Raw genomic sequence first — 22,062 nt, 5'->3', positions numbered from 1 at the left:
CGAGAATATAGGAACAAAATTGAGCAGTGTCGATGATCTAGTTCACTAGCAAAAAATTATTTACTCAACACTGGCTTTTTGACGTTTTGTTATTACATAAAGTGTCAAATATTCAGTGAATTATTGGATTTGCACTGAAATATTTGATTTAATCGAGCGTATGGCCGCATTAATTAGAAATTTGGGTGCCAGAATTGCTTCTGCCGCTTTGACGGCCAAGCATGGTAAATGTTTAATACTTATCATACTCAATTAGCGCTAATTCATATATTGATACATAGTGGTACCCGCTGGAACAGCTGCCTTCCGTATGCAAAGTACTGCGCCAGTTGATGCCAAAGCAGCAGAAAAACGTAAGTATTTCGGGTTGGTTAACAAGTAGACCTTACTCATGGAAAATTGACTTCTATTTGGTAGCCACTATACGCAAACCGGATGCAGCTGCTCGCTCCAGCCTGTCTGATTTTGGTCGATACGTTGCCGAATGCATGCCCAAGTATGTTCAGAAGGTGCAATTGACTTCTGGTGATGAACTGGAGGTGCTGATTGCTCCCGAGGGTGTTGTACCGGTACTACAGTTTCTGAAGGATCATCATCAAGCACAGTTTACTAACCTGGTGGACATCGCAGGTGTGGATGTGCCGTGTCGCAAGTATCGCTTCGAAGTTGTCTACAACATTTTGTCGCTTCGTTATAATGCTCGTATTCGGGTTAAGACCTACACCGATGAGCTAACTCCCCTCGACTCGGCTTGTGAAGTTCACAAGGCAGCCAATTGGTATGAGCGTGAGATTTGGGACATGTATGGTGTCTTCTTTGCCAATCATCCAGATTTACGTCGTATCCTTACCGATTACGGATTCGAGGGCCATCCACAGCGTCGCGACTTCCCATTGTCCGGCTATGTTGAGTTGCGCTATGATGATGAGAAGAAACGCGTTGTTTGCGAGCCCTTGGAGTTGGCACAGGAATTCAGAAAGTTCGATCTATCGGCACCATGGGAGCAGTTTCCGAACTTCCGTAAGGCAAACCCACCAGCCGAGGTGGTGCAGCCAGCTAAGGCTGCCGCTGGTGCTAAGAAGTAAGCGATTCGATGTGAGCCTTGTTAAATGGTAATTATATAGAAAACTATCAATAAAAATGATATGTAGAAATTGTAAATTTAAAAACAATGATTTATTGATAATCAACGGTACGTCACATAGATTTAACGTTGCGTTCAGGCTCTGGGAGTCCGATTCTAATATGTAGTAAGAAAATAGATAAGGTCAAGTTCTATAAAATACGCTTTTATGCATCTACCATTTGGAAATAGTTGCCAATTACAATTTTTGATTGATCTACAAGTTTACACGCACACATATCAGGAGTGCAAAAATAGATTTTCTTAAATTCTCATGAGCTGGTTACAAAATATTTTCATCGAATTACAACACCAAGAAATAACGCTTTCGAAAATGAATGAACTTTTTGTTTTCTTATATTGAATTGGTTTAAAATTGATTTTTAACTTGATTTAGCTGACATAGGTTGCCTGCTATTGCTGTCGAACTTAATTTTGTACTTTTGTTTATATATTGTCTAAATATATAAGTCGAACTGAACAGCAGCGAAATGTTGACAATATAATTTGATTTAGCGATTCGTTTTCGCATTTGCATTTTCACAAAATACTTTTTACATTCAAATGTGCTTGACTATATTTACGCATATCGAATGCATATTTATGGATTTTCTTGAAAAGACATTTTTTTTTGTTTTTAATATTTTTTTTTTACACAAAGTTCAATTTACCAGGTGAAAAAATCGTTCAATTTACCAGGTGAAAAATCGTGCGCCTGCGCAGCGGTGCCTGGCCTTAAAGGCGTCAGGTGTTAGGGGCGTCATCACGCCTTCAATCCTAGTGTTTTTGTTTCTTTTTATTTGGCGGGAAGTTTTTAAGTTTGTTGCACTTCACTATAGAAGTTGACTTTGATTTATATATATGTATATATATATATATGTGCTGTAATGTGTCGATTCGAGCTTGATTAGTTGTGCACCGCTGATGTTTTTTTTTATTTCTCGATTTATATGTATTTTCGTTTCTCCAATTTGTACAATAATTTACATACAAACACGTCGTATGTATGTACATAACAATAATTTTACATTTACATAGCTCGCTTTACAATTAGTTTTAAAAATGTTTCTTGTGCATTGACAGACATGCGACAGGCGACTTGTTCGCATGCCTGCATGTAGGTATGTATCCATGTATGTATGCATGTACATGTATGTACTCTACATCACTGCGCCTCCGAATTGGAGACGCAGATACAAAAACAAATCTTGCTGCGCTTCAATGCGCGTGAACAATCCGCGTCCAGGTACTTGATTCTTCTTGGACAGTGGAACTGTGACAAATAAAAAATTTCGATGCAGGATGAAGAGTGTGCCGCTGACTTGCCATTTAATTGGCGCTACAGCTGCACTTCCTGACGACAAACAACAAATTCGACATCGACGACCATTCGTGGAATGGCCCGTCGTGTCTCAAATACAAATATGTAAGCCATTGCATGGGATTCCATGGTGCGGCTTATATCGATTCGGTTTTCGTGTAGAGCCGAGCAGCTGAGCCGCCTGATGATGCATAGGCTGTTCCTTTGCTGTTGCTGCTACTGCTGGTGTTGGCCTGACTTTCGGCGGCTGCTGCTTCATTCTTGAGCCGCTCGTGGTACTCCTGGAAGCACGGCACGATGCATAAATTCGTTTGACACTCGGGACAGTGGTATTTCGTTTTGCGGCGCAAAATGCGACCATGTCCATCGATGGTATTCCAACAGAAATTGCAGCCCAGCGCCGGGCCAGGACGAATGACGGGACAATGACTAGAACGTGGGTTTTCCAATGTAGTTATTTCGCGTTGGGTCTGAGTGATAAAGTTTACATATCAAAATGATTTCAAGTCAGGCATACGTTAATCTCCTTACCTGTGGAGATGACACCGAGCGCTGCAGTTCCTCGTTCTTCACGCGTAGCGTGGGCAAATGCTCAAACGAACTACTCGTCGTCGCGGTCTGGTTGGGATGCAGGTGAATGCTGCTGCTACTGCTGCTGCTGCCAGTTGACTTGGATGTGCGTAACTTATTCCCACTGCCATTTGCTGTCTCGACCCGTGCGCTACTGCGCTCCACAATATTTGTGATGGGTGAGTGAGGCGAGCGGCGTTCCGGAATGGGCGACTGTTCCGTGCTGCTGCCATACGTTGGTGAAAATGGCTGGCGATTGCTATTGCTGTTGAGGCCTGCCGGTGGCGACGTTACCACCGAAACGGGCGTGCCACTTGAAGTAGTGGGCGTGGCTGCGGTCTCACTGGACGAAGCGTTACAAGTGACGACGCGTGCTGGTACCAGGTACTGCGATGAACCGGCTGGCGGCGGCGAGCCGGAAGCATAAATTGATTCAGGCAGCGAGATATGATGTGGATGGTGGAGTGGAGCAGGTGGCACATAGCTTGCATTACTTCCAGACAGCGGATGCGAGTATTGACGATGCAACGGCGCAAACGGATTACTGCCCGTAATGCTGCCCGTGCCTGTGGCATGCAGCGAATGCTGACGCGGCAACAGCGGATCCGAATGCTGCTTAATCAGATATGGTGTGCTGGCCGGTACGCTTAGCAGGTGCGGCGTCGGCGATGCCAGGCTCGGCGCCGGCTCAGAAGCGTGCCGCTCAATTCGAGGTGGTACGGTCAACAGGTGATGATGATGGTGCTGCGGCTGGTGGTGATGGTGTGTCGAGTAGTCCCTGGCTATGGCGGTGGTTGTGCCCGCCGCATTAAACGGATCAAAGTCAAGTGTCGTAGCGGCTGTATCCGGTGAAATCTGATTTGTCGACGTTAGGCTATCGCTGTCCCGCTTAACCCGAGGCTGCCTGGTGAGCACTCTATTCCGCTTGGACCCCATCGCAGCCGTCGACTGCGATGTCTGCAGATCTGTAGCAGCATCCGTTTCACTTGGCGTCCGCTCAAAGCTGCCACTGCTGCTGCTCGTATTGGTGCCCTGGCTGTGGCTGATCGCCAGCGTGGGATGATGCTGCGGGGCATGCGCCGGACTGGGCTCTGCAAGCAAAACACACGATTTAATGGCAGCCTCATGGATTTTTTTTTAAATGATTAACTAGCTAATGAGTTTTTAAATGAATTATGAATGTGTGACTTTTTTTGTTTTAATTTTATTCGTTTCTTGCACATCGAAGCCTAAAGTCTAAAAGGTTCGTTTGTTAGTTACATTATATCGTACATAATTTCGTAACTTATTTTACAGTCGTTTCATTTACTACCGCTGACTAAAAGTACATTAAATGTAAATAATTAAATATATTTATTTATGTATATATATGCATATATAAGTAATATATATATACATATATAAGTAATATATATGCATATATTTATTTGTATGTATACATATAACTATATGTTAAACACATACACAACTACCATAGTTATTGGTACTTTTGCAATTGTAGGAAACAGAGTTAGTCATAATTATTGTTTATGCTATTTTGCGTTGTTTATTTTGTATATTTATTATGTTTGATGAATTCGCATTTCGTTTGGTTTGTTTTTATTTTTGTTTCTATTATTTGTTGTTTGTTGGCTTGTGTAGCACTATGCATCTAGTTGTAGGAAATAAAATGCATTACCAAAGTTTGACGTTATAAATGACTTCTAACAAATCACGCTTAATTTTTACTTTGCCTCGCGACAATATAAAAAGTTATTTATTAATTACATACATTATCATTTATATGTGTATATATATTTCTTTTTATTAAATTACTTATTTGTTTTTATTATGTATATATATACTGTATTAAAAACACACTACTCTTATTCGTTTTCCTTTACTTTCTGCAGTCTCCATTTAGGATTTTGGGTGGTTACGAGTTATCTTAGTTTTGTATATTGCGTATATGGCTTGCCCATTTAGTCCTATTTTAATCGTATTCGTACATCGAAATTATGTACAATTAAGGATTTCAAAATTATTAAACCAAGCATCCCTCGTCAGATATGTCTAATATATGTGAAATTGCACTCCAAACAAAAAACAAAGTGATCTAATTTAATATATATATTCAACAGAAACTATTATTGGAATGGTGTGTAAATTGCCAACATTGAAATTATTTGGATGTGATTTTTGTGATGAATATGTTAAAACAGTCCCTGATAAAAATTATTGCTTCCATGTGGATCATTTGGTTGGTTGATTGGTTTACAAACGTAAGATCCATACCATAATCGAAAATACAAAATGAATTCGTACATTAACACATGTAAATATTGGTACGTACATATACATTAAACATTATTGAGTTGGTTTTATTAAATATTTGATGGTTAACTTGCTTTGCGGTTTATTTTATACGGATTTAAACACTGTCCGTCTAACGGCAGACCCACTCCCCATCAACTAGACACAAACACCCATTTGAACTAAAAACTGGTTGGTCATTAACTGTACACAAAACATATATATATATATATATATTGTAATGAATTATACGAATTAGAATGTATGCGTAATAAAGGTTGCTTTTGTAACACGAGTGCCAGGATTAATGAGGGATTACATAAATGATCAAAATAATGAGGCCATTTTTAAATAGTTTATATTTAAAAAGTTGTATGTACATGCTAGCTAGTCGATACATAATCATTTGCTTTTTGATGATTAACACTAATAAAATTGTATAAATTTATGTACAAATATAAATTGTGGTTACATATACAAGAGTACTTTACTTCCGATTCCTTAGTTAACAATGGTAAAAATAATGTTCGGCTCGAAACAGTAGCTTAAGGAATTAAGTTCTATAAATTATTATATATCTGTTGTATGTCGGCACATCTGCTTAACTTGAGGGATACTAAATCTTAGTGGGCTCTGCTTACAAACATTCCTGCTATGGTACCCATCTTCTTCCGATTACGATTAGGATTACGATTCCCATACCGAAGCCGTATCTTTGTAGTTCACTAGTAGATGCCGTTGTTCTAATACCTGTATACCTTGTACGGCTGTGCCCGGGAGCTTAGGATTTGTCTAAGTATTGCATGCCGGTATTAACCAGTGGCGCTAGCGTACTGGCAACCAGTGGTGGCGGTGGTGGTGCCGCTACCGTTACAAAATTATTGAAAAGAAACGCAGTAGCCGCTGCGCTATGCGCAGTGCCCATTGCTGAGACCGATACGGGCACGGCTGATATGCTCATTGGTTCTGGCTCGTTTGTTGACATAACGGCGGCCGCCTGCAGCATTGTGGCTGGCCCTGGCCCGTGCACCTCGCCACCGCTGAGTTGATCCACCTGCAGAGGCATTACACCTGAGGCGGCGGCCACAACGCCCATGTGACTTGAAATCGTATTCTATATTGAGTTGAAGTTAATACTCTGTAGATTCATGGCGGCGGCCGGATTAACGTTGATCGTGCCCGCTCCGGAGGCCGTAGCTGATGAACCAGCACCCGTTGCATCAATATACCGCTGCCTGGACATAGTGTGCACGGTTGTGGGTGACTCCATGTAGCGTGCGTCGAAGAGGCTCATGACGCCGATGGCAGGATGCGTGTTAGTGCCACCGGCCGTAGAGGCCGCTGCCGCGCTGGCATGATGAGGCGTGCACATCAGCGAAGGTGTGGGCGTATCCGCTTGCGGCGGCATCTGCATATTGAGCGCTGCAGTTTGAGCTGCGGCTACGGCAGCTGCTGTTAGATGATCATATGATTCGTTGGGCGTATCGTCGCCAGGATTGGTTGATGGTGTTGGCGAAGGTGAAAGATTGGGCTCCTGTTTGACCACCCGCGCCTTAATGCTGGGCCTTGACACAGGGTATCCACGTTTCTTGTACTCCAGCCAGAGAGTCCGATTGTTCACTCCATACAGTCGAGCAGCCTTGCAGAAACCAATGCCACCGGTCCGCACTGCTTCCAGGGCCCGAATAAAGTTCTCATCACCTTGTGGGTTCACAGATCGCTTCCGTTTTACCACTTGACTGTTGCCGCCGCCACCTCCACTGCTGCTATTTCCGCCGCCACCAGCGCTACTTGCACTTCCACCCGCACTGCTACCACCGCCGCCGCCCACACCAGAATGAACAGGTGACTGCGTGGGTGTTGGCCCCTGACTATACACAGACTGAACCATGTTGGACTCGTTGGGAGACGTGGGTGAAAGGTTTTGCGCTGCAGTTGTATACCCGCTGACCAGATTATTCACGGTTATAATTTGCGACGAATACGCCTGACCGGCCGTGGCCCCTTGTTGTTGCTGCTGCTGTTGCTGATAGTGCAGCTGCTGCAAGTGCTGCTGTTGCTGCTGCTGCGTTGCCTGTTGTTGGGCTTCGTGCTGCTGCTGCTGTTGACGCTGGTCGTTGGTGCCGGCAGCACCGACGCCTGCATTGCTATTCGCGCCGCTATTTTGATTACCACCGTTGCCGTTGCCAATCAAGTTGGACTGACAAGCGGGCATCGAGAAGCGCGAATAGTTCGAATCAACAACTGTCCACTGCAGACCTGGGAAGGGGAGAGAGAGAGAGAGAGACAGCGTAAGATTGGTTTCGTCTTTAGTTGGGGTTTGAAATTGAAATTTACTCGCTATAAATTTACTCTCAACTTGGGGTCGGGGCTCATCAATTGGCCAAGATCAGAGATTGGAAATAGGGGCAAACCATTGGACAACAGGTATATTATAGTTTGTATAGTAGAATGGTATTGGTATCGGTATCGGTATCGAGTAGTAGAAAGATTGCTAATGCTAAATCATTATCATTCGAAAACCGCTCTTCAAAATGCTTTCCCATAACAAAATATTACGAAGAAAATTCAAAAATCACTTGGAAAACAAAAGAGTTTAGTAATCAAATCGACAAAATTATAAAAAATCAAATCAGTAAAATACAGTTATTTAGTTTTGGACTCTGTGCTAGCTCTCTCCCATTCCCAAGTTCAGGTAAGATTTCATTTTTGAATAGTATACACAATAGTTAATTATATACACATGTACATACAAATGCATTAATTTTCATGTAACACAATTATTTTTATTCGCACTTAATCAGTAAACGGTAGTCTTTATGCTTATGTTTCATATTTAGCTTTAGCATTCATTTCTCCAAGCGCTTTATATTGCACTCAAATTCTTTGAACGAACGTATTTTTGTGTGTGTCTTGTGTGAGCGTGTTGGTGTAGCTGTGAATGTGTATGTGTATGTGCTGGTATGAATGCATGACATATGAATGAGCGGTAGCAGAGTAACATCAGTAGAATCTCAAGTTGACCAAATTCGGAAGAATGAAATAATGATAATGATAGCAAAATCAATTAACTAAACTCAAAACGGAAGGGACCAAGTTGAGCTCCTCGACTCGGCTTATAGGAACAGCCTGTTGTCAATAAAAAGTACAACCCCTTAATGAAGCATGATCTAGCGTATGATTTTATATGTTGCAGTGTTTTTTATCTTAGTGCAGCTGAGCTGTGTACTATTATTATATTTAAGTACAATACACTTACAAAATAAGTCGCAAGTTTAGTTGATAAATTTTTAATGTTTGGGCGTTTTTACTGTTCAAATTTACTTCACGATTTATTTTTGAAGGTACACTGTATATATGGTGTGTCGGACAGAGCCTTTTTAGTTTAGGATATAAACTTACCCGAGTGCGATGATTGTGAATTGGGGGCGTCGTGTTCCGATGGTGTCGTAGTGCCTGAAATGTCCAGAGGCATCGATTGATTCACATTGCCAATGTCCACTTCGGGCTTCTGCATGTTCAGCAATCAAATATGAAAGAGTAAGAACTTCAGTAAAATGCTTCCAAATGGATATATAGTTAACGTGACCAATTTCATTACAATTTGCATATGTATATGACCGTGAGCGTCATCCAGATCGGAGTCCTGTGGCTGTTGCTCTAGTTCAGCGCTCGCCGACTCTTTCAACAACTTGGCAGTATGCATCGAGTGACCCGAAAGACCGCCTAGTGCCGCTGTAGAGTTATTGCCCGCTCCAGCTCCAAACGACATTTGGCTCATTTGCGCGAGGCTAAGGCCAGCAGCGCTGCCAGCGGCGCTAGCTGCATCTAAGGAGCTGCTATGCTGCTCCTCCGAGTTATTTCGGTCACCAGAGCCTGCAAAATTCCAATAAACAATCAAGCGTAAATTACCATTCTTCAGCTTTTGAAATATTCACATTCTGGCCGACGATTCTTTACCCAACTCACACTCACCGTTATTCGAAGACTTTCGCAAGCGCTTGCGCCGCGTAGCCGGTGAGGTGCCAGCACTTAGCGGTGATGGAGTTCGTCGTAGTTGATGATGATGCGTCTGCGAACCCTGCGCCTGGCTGGCCTGCTGCTGTTGAGGTTGGTGATGATGATGATGATGATGATGCTGCTGTTGTTGTTGCTGCTGCTGTTGTTGTTGTTGCTGTTGCTGCTGTTGTTGTTGTTGTTGCTGCTGGTGCTGTTGTTGTTGCTGCTGCTGCTGTTGCTGCGCCTGCTGCTGTTGCAGTTGTTGCTGTAGTTGCTGCTGATGATGCTGCTGGAACTGCTGCGCTTCACTGCTGCTCCAAAGCGAATCACCAGCACTACTGCTGCCACTAGCCGCTCCTAAGCTAGATGCCGCTACACCAGCATTCGTGCCGACAACATTCGCGCCAGCTTGACCTAGCAGTTCCGTTGCCTCGCTGGACGACTTACTGTCTGACTTGGTGAGGTTTGCCGGGTCTGTTGGCATTTCGGCCAGGCCCTTTATTTTGAGCATCTCGGCTGTTTTAAGTATGTGTGGCAGTTGCTCTTGCGACACATTCACCTCTCCGTAGTACATAAAGTCCACCATCGTCTTGAGATCATCGTACTGCACGTCCTTCAGTATGACAATCGGGTGCTGACACGGATTCGTCGTAAATAGCGCCTGTTAAAAGTAATGTGAATTTGATGGATGCATCCTATATTTAGCTTTCTACAAAAATTTAAACACTCACCTGAAAGTACGAACTGCACGCGGACAGCACTATTTTGTGGGCTTGTAGCTGTCGACCCTCCGCGGCAAGCGTGACGTCCACCAGCGTCCCATTATGCAGCAGGGAGGAACAGACGGATATGAAGTTTGGCTGGTGGTTGTTCCAGCGCAAGCAGAACTGCTGCACAGACATTGTCAGCGTCAGCGTTGGAGTTGGCGTCTACGCAAGCAACAACACCCGTTAGCGGTGATGTTGCCGCTGCCGCGTATTTTGTCTCGCGGCAGCAACAACAAGTTGTCGAAATGCCAACAAGATACCAGTAATGAATACCAAGACAAGCCAACAACCAACAATATCAATTCCAAAAAGCCAAATGACGAAAACACGCTGATAACAAAACTTTTTATCGCCTATTGATTATTGTTGTTCCTATTTTCTGTTCCGATGTTATTGTTGTTGCCCTTTTTTTCTTGCTTTAATTAAAGTTTATGTACAATATTATTTTCTGGGCGCCTTTAAGTTCCGCTGTTGTTGTCCTCGTCACTGTTTGCTTTCGGATATACATATGCACATGCGTATATATATATATATATATATATATATATATATACATATATATATATATAAACTTTTACGTTTGGCGGCGGTTTCTATGCCGCACCGTTATACATATACACAGATGCACGCATCTTATGTATCGCTGAAATGGTAATTAATGCGAAATATAAAATTATAAGTATACGCACACATTTGAATATAAATTATTTTATTTATTTGATAAGAGCAATATTTAGATTTGTTTGGATTAACTATTTCTTCTTCTGCTTAGTTCACTGTCAAGTTATCTCTTCTTGCTTACGCGCGCACTCTTTCGCTCTTTCTTTATGTATCACAGGCTGCGCCGTGCTCGCTCTGGCTTCTTACAACAAAAACAGCGTTGGCAACAACAAAATCAGTATATATATACACATTTATGTGTGTATGTAATTATACAGTCGCACACAGCACACGCACACACTTACACAAAAACATTCTTGCATATACATCATTGACAGATGCTAGGAAATTTAACAGAAAGTCTGTGTACTGTTTTTTGCCTTAAGTTTTATTTTTAATGAAAACGTAACGAAATCTAATACATAGGCTTCATGTCTGATGTGCGCTATAGGGAGACCTTGAATTTTCTTTGATTGTTATGACGTAATTAGCGCGTCTGACCCTCTGCCTCTGCCACAGGCACGACCACGACCGACGTCGACTAATCGCTGCTTCGTTTATTCATCGTATTGACATTTTCAGCAGCCTTTATTTAGGTATGTACATACGTGTATACATATGTCGCGCGTTTTATTTTATATTTTTGTTATACTCGTTTTTCCCATCTACATGTTTGCATGCTTATTTAATTAGCAATCGACAAAATTGTATATTTCCCGTGATATGGCAGAGGATTTTATTATTTTGCACAAAAGAAAACACGGCGAGAAGTAGAAAGTCCAAAAACAAAATGGCGCGCTTGTAAGAAAAATTTTTAGTTTGCAAAAGCTTTGAAAAGCATGTTTCACACGTATATTTTATTAAGAACTTATGTATTACTCATTTTCACTGTTGTCTTTCTACATTGTGCACAAATTTGTTTTCTTTTTTAGCTTGTGTATAAATTAATTATGACAGAAATGCAGTTCTTACGTTTTACTTCTTTATTCTTTTATTGCGATATCAGATCTGACAATCAGGGTTGCTTAGCACAACTGGAAAAAGGCATTCAATTTATCTATCGATATTTTTCAATAAATGGTACTTATCGATGTTTTAATAATCGAGATAATGATATGATTGTAAGCTGCTACAAAGGGCAAAACCATACAATAAATATATCGAATTTATTATAGGTATTATATTTAAGTTTGAAGTTTAAATGGCCTTTAAGTGATTACTTGTAAATTTGAAAATAATTTTCATGTTAAAATGTTTAGCGAGGGAATACCTCTAGGTTGAGGCATAATATCGGTAAATTGCCAGTTATTATCGTGACTGTTAGTGTTGGTAACGTTGTATAAATTCCGATAACAATGCAAATATAATAACAGTTATTTAAATTTGTAATCTGTTTTTCAAAATTCTGAGCGACAATTAATTAGCTTATATATCAATATTTATGTTCCGTGTAAATATTCAATGAATTGCAGCCTAAACTAAATAATATTTATTTAAAAATATTGCGAGCTGTGTAAATATGTAGACCATCATTAATTTTAGAGCTTATTTGTATAATTGTATAATTTAATAAGCAATTTGTTTGATCAGATTTAATGGAAAGTCGTATTTAATACATTCATTATCATACATCATTATAAAAATCAAATGATAATTTAAAGTAACATTAGTACTTTCTGAATTCGAGTCAATAGACATAGAAATATATTCATATTATATATGAATATATATGTATACATATATATGCATATGTATGTAATAATATTAAAAAGATTATGCTGTCTTAGTTTAACAAAATAATGATGAATAGTAATTATTAATAGGGCTGTTGCTATTCATGATGGGAGTAGAGTTACGACCTTTGTTAAACGGAATAAATATGCATTTTATTCGATACATATGACAAAAGCATGAAGTATAGCTGCAATGGAACGCGGTCAGATTCATATGTAAGTTTCAAAAATGAATAATTCCGCATCGTAAAAAATTGTTAATATGAATTTTCACGCCGCGGCTCTTGTGTTGTAGGTCATCGATCCAGCGCTAGGTAATATAAAAGACCCGTCCAGTTCGTTGCGACATCAGTTCCAACTTCAATAGAGATCCGAGTGGTAACAAAATTTTTAGCCGAACAAAAATGAGCAGGACCGTAAGTATTTATCCTATTAAAGATTAATTTGAAATTTAAAATCAATCATTCTTTAGAGCATTATCCTTGTTGCACTGTGCCTTGTTGCCAGCTGCAGTGCTGTCGACGAATCCGATGCTGTGATTACCAAATATGGGTCACAGATTAATCTGGATGGCAGCTACAGTTACGAATATGGCACCTCAAACAATATCCAGGGCCAGGAGACAGGCGTGGGAGGCTCCTATGCTGCTGGATCTGTGCAATATACTGCGCCCGATGGGCAGCCCATACAACTGCAGTATACGGCTGATGAGAATGGATATCAGCCCAGAGGCGATCATTTGCCAACGCCCCCACCAATTCCAGATTACATCTTGAGGGCATTGGAATACATTGAGTCCCATCCTTTCACCAGAGTTCAGTTGAAAAAATAAGACTCTAAGAAGCTTATGTAGCACACCATACCACCTAGTTTAAGTTAGTAAATCAGAAATATAATGCTAAAATTGTATCGTTAAATCTGAAAATAGATAGTTTAGATGCATATACATAGCTAACTTTATTGAAGGTGTTTCCATGCTGCCTTGGAATTTTTTCGTTTCGAAAGAGCTTGATGTAAGTTTAGCTGCTTCTTCCACTTAAGCAAGCGGTTTGTTTTGAACCTAATCAAATGTGAAACAACTTCAATTTGTGCATCGACAACAAATATATATTTAGTTATTTGCCAGCATCAACAGCATCAGCATCGGCCGTAGTATTGGGCAGTTTACCTTTCAGCCGCTTACCAGTTTTTGATGTTAATGAGATTCAATCGCCAGCGTGTTATACTTATTTAGTGTGAGCTTCGCCCCTACATTAGCGTGTCTAGTAAACTTTGCTGTTTATCACTCAAATCGAGTTCAACACAGTCTTTAAATGACTTTTGAATCATTTTAGATTGAAGTGTAGCAAAGTTAAGGTAGAGCCCAATATGCATATATTAGTTTATAGCTCATGGCATTTCCTTAAATAGACATTAAATTTTGACGAATTTCGATTTCGATTGATGCTTCAATGTCGTAGAAGTCTAGGGAGAAGCTTTGAAAGCTTGAAAAGCGTGTCTTTTGTTTTAAAATTAGACTTGAGTTGAATAATGCTGTTAATCGGATTATCCAGTTATATATACATATATACTATTGCGCAGGTTTTCCTTTCCTTTTATGAAAATGCGCAGCATAATGGCATACAATTTTCAATTCTAAGTCCTCCAGACTGTGCCACTTACAGTGAGTAGTAACATTATTGTTCGGTTTTTATTTTGTTCCGCTTGATGTATAATCTTTGTTAGTTATGTTAAATATCCTATATTGATATATAACCTTTCCGATGAGGTTATTTTTCAATCTACATTTTAGCATTTACACTTTTTTAATTTCAATTAATATTATATGTTTTATAATCATTTGAAGTTGAAAAATAAAATACTCATAGCGACTTTTGCATAATGTGTATTTTTTAATGAGCAACTCAACAACATACATATAAAATCCAATCTCAAGCCTCAAGTTAATAAAAGATTTATGTAGCTTTTCCCCTTGCCTTAATCACTTTGAACTATGATTAACAAATCATTTATGTAAACTTGTATATTTATATGCTGCATCTACTTTCAAAAGTTCAAATTTTCGATATTACAATATTTCAGAGTAGTAATAATATTTAGTTTGTATTCACATTCTTTTATTTAAAAACACATACGAACACAAAATAAAATATTTCAGCTTGATGTTATTCTGAATTATTTCGGTGAACTTAACCAAATAATACACCCAATCGGTTTGATTTACTTATCGGCTCCTGATATTGTGGGTGGGTACGGATGTATTCCAATCCCCTTAGAATAGCCTCTGGAATTGGTGGTGGGGTGGGCAAATGCGAGCCCTGTGGTTGGTAACCATTCTCGTCAGCAATGTATGAGAGCTGCACTTGTTGACCCTCCGGCGAAATGTAAGAGTTTGAGCCGCTGGCACCCTGACCACCCACTCCTTGCTCCTGACCAGAGATTCCATTGGAGGTCTCATATGAGTAGCTGTAGCTGCCATCAGGGTTTATTTCGCTTCTGCTATTTCCGACTGCGTAGGACTCGTCACTCACTGCATAGGCGCAGGCAATCAAAGCCGAGGCAACAAGGAGCTGAAATGCAAATAGGGAAGTAGTTATATATTCACGTATCCTGTGATTCGACGTTAGGCACTTACGAAGCGGAACATCTTTGCAGGTGTCTGTCTTTAGGTGGTGGACTAAATGATGCGTTAGTTGTAGAGTGCCAGCCAATTTATACTGAAAAATCCGATGTTGGACTCGATATTCTCATAAACTTGATTGCTTAAAATTAGCTTGTTCGCCGATGTTCAGGAAATTAATCTAAATGACAATAACAATAAAAGCAATCAATTGCCCCAGTTGGCCGAAACCGGAGAATGTCTGTGCGCATCAGCATTAGCAGCTGCTGCCGCTGCCTCTGACGCAGTCGTCCGATGTGAGTGGGCTTACGCTCGCCGGCCTGTTGAGCAGAGCCATGCAGCGTAGTGTCAATGCCAAGCCAGTCCCTGGCTCACAGCCGAAGGGGAGCAAAGCGGGGAGCCCACCCGGCACACCCAAAAATGTATTTCAAGAAATTCATCTATGGAAGCATGTATGCGTGTATCGCTATAAAAATTTCGCATAATTTATGGTTCCACTGCTACAGTTTGTCTAGCTTGGTCTCACTTTTTTTACTCATTTCAATTTTCATCCGTCCGGTTTTTCGGTCAGAAATGGTTAACACATTTTGTGATGAGAGGCGCTAAATATGCGCGCTTAACAAATTGGATTATAAAATTCAAATAATTTAATGATCAAGATCTGATGTCAAAACAGGATTTACTTCTGTCCAAGTCTCAGTTGGGTCTAGAAACACTAGTAACTAAACTTGCGGCGGCAACATCATGGATATGCTCAGATGTCAAATTCCATATGTAGACTTACTTTCGAATTTGGTTAAAATGAGTATTGTTTTTTTTTGAATATCAATCGATTGTAGAGATTCGTATATATTAACAAATGGAAAGGAAGAAGTCCAGTATACCCTCATTTCCCATTTTTAATGAGTTAAAGGTAAAAAGTTTTGCTAATTTTGGATTGAAGCGTTTATTTTGTTTTAAAATTGGACTTCACATTTTATCAATTCTAAGGGTTCTTGATCTTGTCACTTATATCGACATTTTTAAAAATGCGTATTGGATTTTTGAATGAACAATTTAACAATATATATTTCCAATCTCAGGCTTCAAGTTAATTAAAGTTTTATGGAGCTCTTCCTCTTGCTTTAATCATTTTGAACTGTGATTAACAAATTATATATACAAACTTGTATATTTATATTCTGCAAGTATAGATTACTTTCAAAAGTTCAAATTTTCGATATTATTTCAGAGTAATTATAATATGTATTTAGTTTGCATTCACATTCTTTTATTAAAAAACACAATAGAATTTTTTGGGTTCAATCGCTGTGCAGTTAAAAGCATCTTCTGTTTGTGGGAGATACGGCTGTCGGGCTCAGTGTATGAGTTTGAGTCGCTGGCACCCTGATCAAGCACACCTTGCTCCTGACCAGTGATCCCATCAGGGTTTATTTCGCTTCTGATATTTCCGCGTGCGTAGGACTCGTCAGTTGCTGCACAGGCGCAGACAATCAAAGCCGAAGCAATAAAGAGGTGAAATTCAAATAAAAAAGTTGTTATCTAAGCGGAACATCTTTGCAGGTGGTGTCTGTCTTTGAGGAGAAGACTGAATAATAGCATACTGGTAGATTTTAAGCGAATTTATAATAAAATTGTGATTTGATTGACGTATAAAACAACTATCCGGTTATACGAATTATGTCATACATTTAAAAATAATAAGAAAACTGTCTCAAGCTAAGAACTATTTTTATTTGCGATATGCTGAAATTCGCATGCAAATTCAATGAATTTTACTAGCCGGTTTTATTCGGCATCTAATAAAAGTATTCGGAAGGAAATTAATGTATAGTACAATAGAGAAGCACATGCACATGTGTATGGCATGAGTTTAATATAGAGAAGATATTGTTCGGGTTATGTTATGTAATGTATGTATTTTTTCAGCAACTCAAAGATAAGCTCGAACAACGATCACTTTTTATGCGAACGTCATTAGAATAAACAATTAAGAAAATACTATAAAATAGTGTTGCGGTTTCATCACTTAGAAGCGCACATGACCCTGTCGCTGCTCCTTTGGCGGATGGGTGCGAATGTATTCCAGGGATCTCAGAATGGCAGCTGGAATGGGCGGGGGTGTGGGCAGATGAGCTCCTTGCGGATGGAAACCATTCTCATCAGCAGTATAGGTCAATTGGATCAACTCGCCGTTGGGATCGTAGTATGCCGATGAGCCGCTCGCATACTGGCCACCCACGCCCTGCTCCTGTTGGGCTATGCCATTGGAGGTCTGGTAGCGATACTCATAGCTGCCATCCTCCCTTTGGTCGCTCTTGAGCTCACGTATTTCGGCGGTGGCATCGAAGGAATCCGGACGGGCCTGGGCAACGGCCAAGAGGGCTACGGTCAAGATGTACTAAACCAAGAGAAGATTTGCTATTATAATAGCTACTTCAATTGGGGAGGGAAATAATAAACTCACGAATTTCATGTTGGTCTCTGTGCTGGTTGTCACTGTACAGACGATGTGAGAATGAATGCTGCTGCACTGAAGTACCAGTCCATTTATAGTCGCTTTGCCAATTACCTGGCAAGCCCAAGCGGCGACAAGTTTTATGGATTTTAGCATTGAACCTGAACTGCTGGAACTACATATGTACATACATATATTGCCATACTCATTGTCGGCCCTGCTGCGAACTCACACATTCACATTCAGAGACAGACAAGCTCATGCATGTTGCTCAATTTTAGGAAGCTCGCTCATAAATTTTTATAAATTGTCTGCTCATGTAGCCTTTGTTTCAATATCTGCTGGTTAGCCATGTTCTTCTGCTTTGATGGTCCGACAAATCTAATATTTGTTATTTAATTTTCACACTTTTTGTACATTTCAGTCATTGCATGTGACAAACTTTTCTTCTTTTTGTTTTTATTATTCCAACATAATTTAAAAGGACCTATTTTAAGGCATCAGGCAAATCCAAGCCCAAGAAATCATAACGGAAAGAAACTACAAAAGTTTATTATAAATGATATGAACTGCTTAAAAAGTCGATTAAATATCAGCGCATTCATTTATTATAAAATCACAAAAAGCGTTCCCCAAAAGCCAAAGGCTCATAACACAGCCAGGAACGACCTTGCCACAGCGTGTGCTGACTTTTTGCGTCTTTGATTTCTTTTCTGCTTTATTTTGCGAATACAACAGGGATGGGAACGTCGAAGGTATCTTCTGATGGAGAGAGCAATATCTGGCTGTAATTGCATTTCGTGACTCACGAACGTTATTTTAATTAGTCTATGTTAGCAAGATATGTAAATTTATATATTAAAATATTAATTGAGCATTGATTTAAATGCTTATTTATTTAGTTAAATTTCTTATCATTTAAGATTCCATATTTTAATTCAAATTTGCTAAAGTGCTTTCCAATTAAAATGTATGTACATATCTCAAATGACGACTCCTTAATATTTATCTAATAATGAAAACATGTTCTTAGGAAAATACACTTTAATTCATGTGTTGATACATTTACACAATTGAGATAGCTGATACGAATAGTTTGATTGGAACTGAGTTTATATGAATCACATATAGGCGTTTTAACATAAAAGAAGGTTTCTTAAGAGAAGAGTTGATCTAAAGAGGCGCACATATAATTGAAATTACTTAATAGTTAATTAGTCAGGTAATAATATCAAAATAAGCTTTGCAGACCCCAGTGGGTTAAATCTGATACCACTTGCCAATATTGGCGTGACTCAGTGGTGCACCACTATCGCGAATGGGCCAAGCAAAAGCAAAGCAGAGAAGTAGGCACCAGCTACATGCTGTTCCATTTATAAGATTTGTGAATGCTTTTTATAAATACTCGTATTCGTGCATGGGCGAGAGGTAGACGCAGAGCGTGAGCTGCGTTCGACTTAAGGGCAACATAATCTTCTTTCTTTATACGTTTACATTTTTTTTTTGCCGTTTTGTTTTTTTGCCTGCTGTCGGAACCGGCTGCTGGACGGCCGAATTGGACGGGTGCCGTCTGTCGCTTGGCTGCGTTTAAATGAAAGTGAAACTTGTTACGATTCTCAGGCACTTCCTTGCGCCGTTCGATGCCGCCTAAGTGGCTTCCGCTGGACCCGGACCGGATCGGGTCATCTGGACCCATCAGCAATCCGTCGTTGGGCGCATTAAACTCATAAGAAGAGCGCCACTTGATGTACATTCAACAAGCCAAGTCGTCTAAAAATAATTGACCTAAATATTGTGGCTGCGACAAACCTGTCTCAAGGTCGGGGCTAGAGCATATCAAGCTTTCGCATTGCTTTTCATAAAATACCCAATCTTCGATACTTGTCTCTATTGGATGCCACATCGAGTTGATGATGATGAGCATCATAAAAGTCTAAATACGTATCATGGCTTGACATTTGAATATTTATTCGAGTTTTGTGTTTTCACGTTTTATTTGAGTGCTCCACATTTGATAAGCTGTTGGATTAATTAAATTCTCAATTATGTATATTCATTAGCTCAGTCCCATTGTCGGCATTCAGCTGTCAAACGACTTATCTCAGCTATGGCTGATATAATATTGTCGGCGATAGCTTTCACTGGGGTATATGGCTCAGTAGCCCAATCACAATGTCAACTGCTTTCAAAAAAAAAACCAAGAGAAAAGTCAATCTAACCCTAACCTTGGTCTCTTTATTTATTAAAGCTTTTGGCACTAATTATTACTTTTTTTTTAATGTTTTATGCTATTTACAAATCCAACAAGTCGCACCTTTCGATTTCGTCTTTTCTTTTCAAAAGCTGGTTTTTTGTTCAGTACATGTCTATTTGAATCAATGGGGATCTACGTTTTGAGTAACGGTAACAGCCCATGCCCACCTCTAGTCCAGGGTATAGAAATAAATATCAAAGGAATGAAACTTTCCTTTAATTACAATGATCAACTTTTTTATTTTTATTTTAAAGCACTAAAATGAATGATCTTATTATCCACAAAGGGATTTGACAGTACAAGGACTTAAACTCTGAGTGGTGATTTGTGGCTGGTATCCAATCACATCGGCAATATATGTAATCTTGATCAGTTCGCCCTCTGGGGTGTAGTAATAGTAACTACCAGTGACACGCTTGCCAAGAACTCCCTGTTCCTGCGCAGAGATTCCATTTGCGGTAGTAGATGGATAAAAGTAGCTACCAATAGGTTTGGGATAGCTGTAACCCTGTCCGGTTGCGTGGGCATCATCTAATGGTCTGGCATACGCACAGGCAATCAAAGCCGACACAATAAGCAGCTGATGATTATACACTTATATGTTAATACTGATTATGGCAATAGATCCAGCGATTCGTTCTTTGGCACTTAGCAGTCGAAACATCTTTCTAGGTGGTGTCTGTCTAAAGGTGAACGACTGAATGTACCATCATGGAGTATTGGAAGCTAATTTATACTAAAATTGCGATTCCTGTTTCGATATTCTAATAAACCTGAATGCTTCAGAATGCCTTGTATGCTGATTTATAAATTTATTTAAGCAATCATAATAGACTGTTCTCGAAAGCGATTCTATTGACTTACAAAATAAAATGTTTTATGATTATTTCAACCTTGTGCTAGAATATATGTATATATGAAATAACAAGTAAGAAAACTCTAGTCAGGACTGCTCGACTACGAGATCCCCTGAACCCTTCGAACAATAGCTATTTCAGTCATTTTTCGCGTCTTTCTACTGACACAAGACACACGCACACACACACACGCACGCACACACACACACACACACACACGCAGCTCTTGTATCTTCTGAAATCGACGCGTTCAAACATACTGACAGACGGACAGACGGACGTACGGACAGATAGACAGACGGACAGGGCTAAATCAACTCAGCTCGTCGCCCTGATCAAGAATATATATACTTTGTAGGGTCTGCCACGCCTCCTTCTGGCTGTTACATACATTTCAACAAAACCATTATACCCTGATTTCCCATTGAAAATGGGTTAATTAATTCATTTCATGGGCAAAGCAATACAATTTCTGAGCTAATCAAAAGCTAATAAAATAACATCAAATGTAGTTACATTCGCGATGCAAGCGGTACGGAACTATCGGCTTAGATCAGGTTTCGGTCTGAGCATTAGTATCACAACAAATTGAAGAGATAATTTAATAGAGCAAAGCTCATCTCAAAATTTAAGGTTGAGTCACAGCTGCAAATTGGGCAACATCTGTATTCGCTGTGCTTTCGCCTAGAGTGTCGAGATTTACATATGAGTGTGAGCTGAGCAGAGCTAAAGCAACTGTAATTAATGAATTAACACCAACACTTAATTATTTTAATAGCCGCAGCGAAGCGCAGAGCGTGTACCTGCCGAGTTTCTTGAACCCCGGGCGTCGTTTTGCCTAATCGTAGTTCAAGTCATGAAGTGTGTGCGTGCGTGTGTGTGTGTGTGTGCGTGCGTGTGTGTGCCCGGCAGCTGAGTGTTGCGTATAATTCAAGAGTTTCAATATTAATTTCGATTTTGGTTTCATTTTCGTTTGGCCAAGCGAGAGCAAAAGTGAATGAAAACGATTGTTGATTAGTTTAAGCCCATAGCGCCATGGAGCGCTGTGATAATTGGAAATGCAGAAGCTTGTTGCTAGTTGCTCTTGGCTGGGATATGGATGAGCTGTTGATGGCCCTTAGCCTCATAATTCCATAATCATTATCAACGGTTAATGGTTGCACACGCACACATACACATAGATAGACCTTTCCCCACTTTCGTTGTGCTGCAGTAAAAGTTGAGGGTATATAAAACTCAGTTCATGCCATAGTCAGACATCAAACATAGTTTAGCTCTTAGGCTTTAAACAGCAATAAACTAAAAACCCCCATAGAACTCCAAGCCCGGCAAAAATGTTCAAAATCGTAAGTTTCACGAGCTAAAGGATTGCCGAGTGGATAACAGTGTCAATAACATCTGCGTTTCC

The 22,062-nt window shown here is 40.0% G+C and overlaps 8 protein-coding genes across 15 annotated transcripts in view; 3 read left to right on the top strand and 5 right to left on the bottom strand.

The window, feature by feature from the left end:
- Positions 1–52: 52 nt before the first annotated feature.
- ND-30 (NADH:ubiquinone oxidoreductase core subunit S3) lies at positions 53–1,172 on the top strand. Its single transcript, XM_018007801.2, has 3 exons — positions 53–224; positions 282–353; positions 418–1,172. The coding sequence occupies exons 1-3, from the start codon at positions 161–163 to the stop codon at positions 1,083–1,085; spliced, it is 804 nt and encodes a 267-aa protein (XP_017863290.1). The 5' UTR covers positions 53–160; the 3' UTR covers positions 1,086–1,172.
- Positions 1,155–11,794, bottom strand: BtbVII (BTB-protein-VII). 8 transcript variants are annotated; one of them, XM_089467199.1, is made up of 7 exons: positions 11,705–11,794; positions 10,037–10,715; positions 9,282–9,966; positions 8,896–9,182; positions 8,709–8,817; positions 2,976–4,105; positions 1,155–2,914 (listed from the first exon to the last, which is right to left on the bottom strand). In XM_089467199.1, exons 2-7 carry the CDS (start codon positions 10,205–10,207, stop codon positions 2,582–2,584), a joined length of 2,715 nt encoding a protein of 904 aa, XP_089323325.1. In that variant the 5' UTR covers positions 10,208–10,715; positions 11,705–11,794; the 3' UTR covers positions 1,155–2,581. The 8 variants fall into 8 exon arrangements, with proteins under 8 accessions (XP_089323325.1, XP_017863283.1, XP_089323327.1 ...); XM_018007794.2 differs by having other exon boundaries at positions 8,908–9,182; XM_089467201.1 differs by having other exon boundaries at positions 11,612–11,733.
- Positions 4,474–13,390, top strand: Cpr67Fb (Cuticular protein 67Fb). The gene is made up of 4 exons (XM_018007806.2): positions 4,474–5,338; positions 12,556–12,681; positions 12,761–12,881; positions 12,938–13,390. The coding sequence occupies exons 3-4, from the start codon at positions 12,870–12,872 to the stop codon at positions 13,295–13,297; spliced, it is 372 nt and encodes a 123-aa protein (XP_017863295.1). The 5' UTR covers positions 4,474–5,338; positions 12,556–12,681; positions 12,761–12,869; the 3' UTR covers positions 13,298–13,390.
- On the bottom strand, positions 5,647–6,402 carry LOC108613973 (uncharacterized). Its single transcript, XM_018007807.2, has one exon. The coding sequence runs from the start codon at positions 6,400–6,402 to the stop codon at positions 6,088–6,090; it is 315 nt and encodes a 104-aa protein (XP_017863296.1). The 3' UTR covers positions 5,647–6,087.
- A 1,170-nt stretch (positions 13,391–14,560) lies between the features above and the next one.
- Positions 14,561–15,261, bottom strand: LOC108612264 (pupal cuticle protein Edg-78E-like). Its single transcript, XM_018005140.2, has 2 exons — positions 15,101–15,261; positions 14,561–15,035 (listed from the first exon to the last, which is right to left on the bottom strand). Exons 1-2 carry the CDS (start codon positions 15,110–15,112, stop codon positions 14,655–14,657), a joined length of 393 nt encoding a protein of 130 aa, XP_017860629.1. The 5' UTR covers positions 15,113–15,261; the 3' UTR covers positions 14,561–14,654.
- Positions 15,262–16,984: 1,723 nt separating this feature from the next.
- Cpr65Ec (Cuticular protein 65Ec) lies at positions 16,985–17,711 on the bottom strand. The gene is made up of 2 exons (XM_018005683.2): positions 17,553–17,711; positions 16,985–17,486 (listed from the first exon to the last, which is right to left on the bottom strand). Exons 1-2 carry the CDS (start codon positions 17,697–17,699, stop codon positions 17,115–17,117), a joined length of 519 nt encoding a protein of 172 aa, XP_017861172.2. The 5' UTR covers positions 17,700–17,711; the 3' UTR covers positions 16,985–17,114.
- A 2,295-nt stretch (positions 17,712–20,006) lies between these two features.
- The window catches only part of LOC108612262 (pupal cuticle protein-like), a 9,022-nt gene continuing 6,966 nt past the window's right edge, over positions 20,007–22,062 (bottom strand). The window contains exon 2 of the mRNA XM_089467228.1: positions 20,007–20,377. Coding sequence (XP_089323354.1) covers positions 20,072–20,377 — 306 coding nt within the window. The 3' untranslated portion in view covers positions 20,007–20,071. The remainder of the gene's footprint in view (positions 20,378–22,062) is intronic.
- The window catches only part of Cpr65Eb (Cuticular protein 65Eb), a 1,495-nt gene continuing 1,009 nt past the window's right edge, over positions 21,577–22,062 (top strand). The window contains exon 1 of the mRNA XM_018005829.2: positions 21,577–22,000. Coding sequence (XP_017861318.1) covers positions 21,989–22,000 — 12 coding nt within the window. The 5' untranslated portion in view covers positions 21,577–21,988. The remainder of the gene's footprint in view (positions 22,001–22,062) is intronic.

Source organism: Drosophila arizonae, chromosome 4, assembly GCF_054131065.1.
Source record: "Drosophila arizonae isolate 15081-1271.41 chromosome 4, UAZ_ARI_1.0, whole genome shotgun sequence".
Taxonomy (NCBI): Eukaryota; Metazoa; Arthropoda; class Insecta; order Diptera; family Drosophilidae; genus Drosophila; species Drosophila arizonae.
The sequence above is the reverse complement of the archived record's forward strand: the minus strand, read 5'-3'. Positions and strand labels throughout refer to the sequence as shown.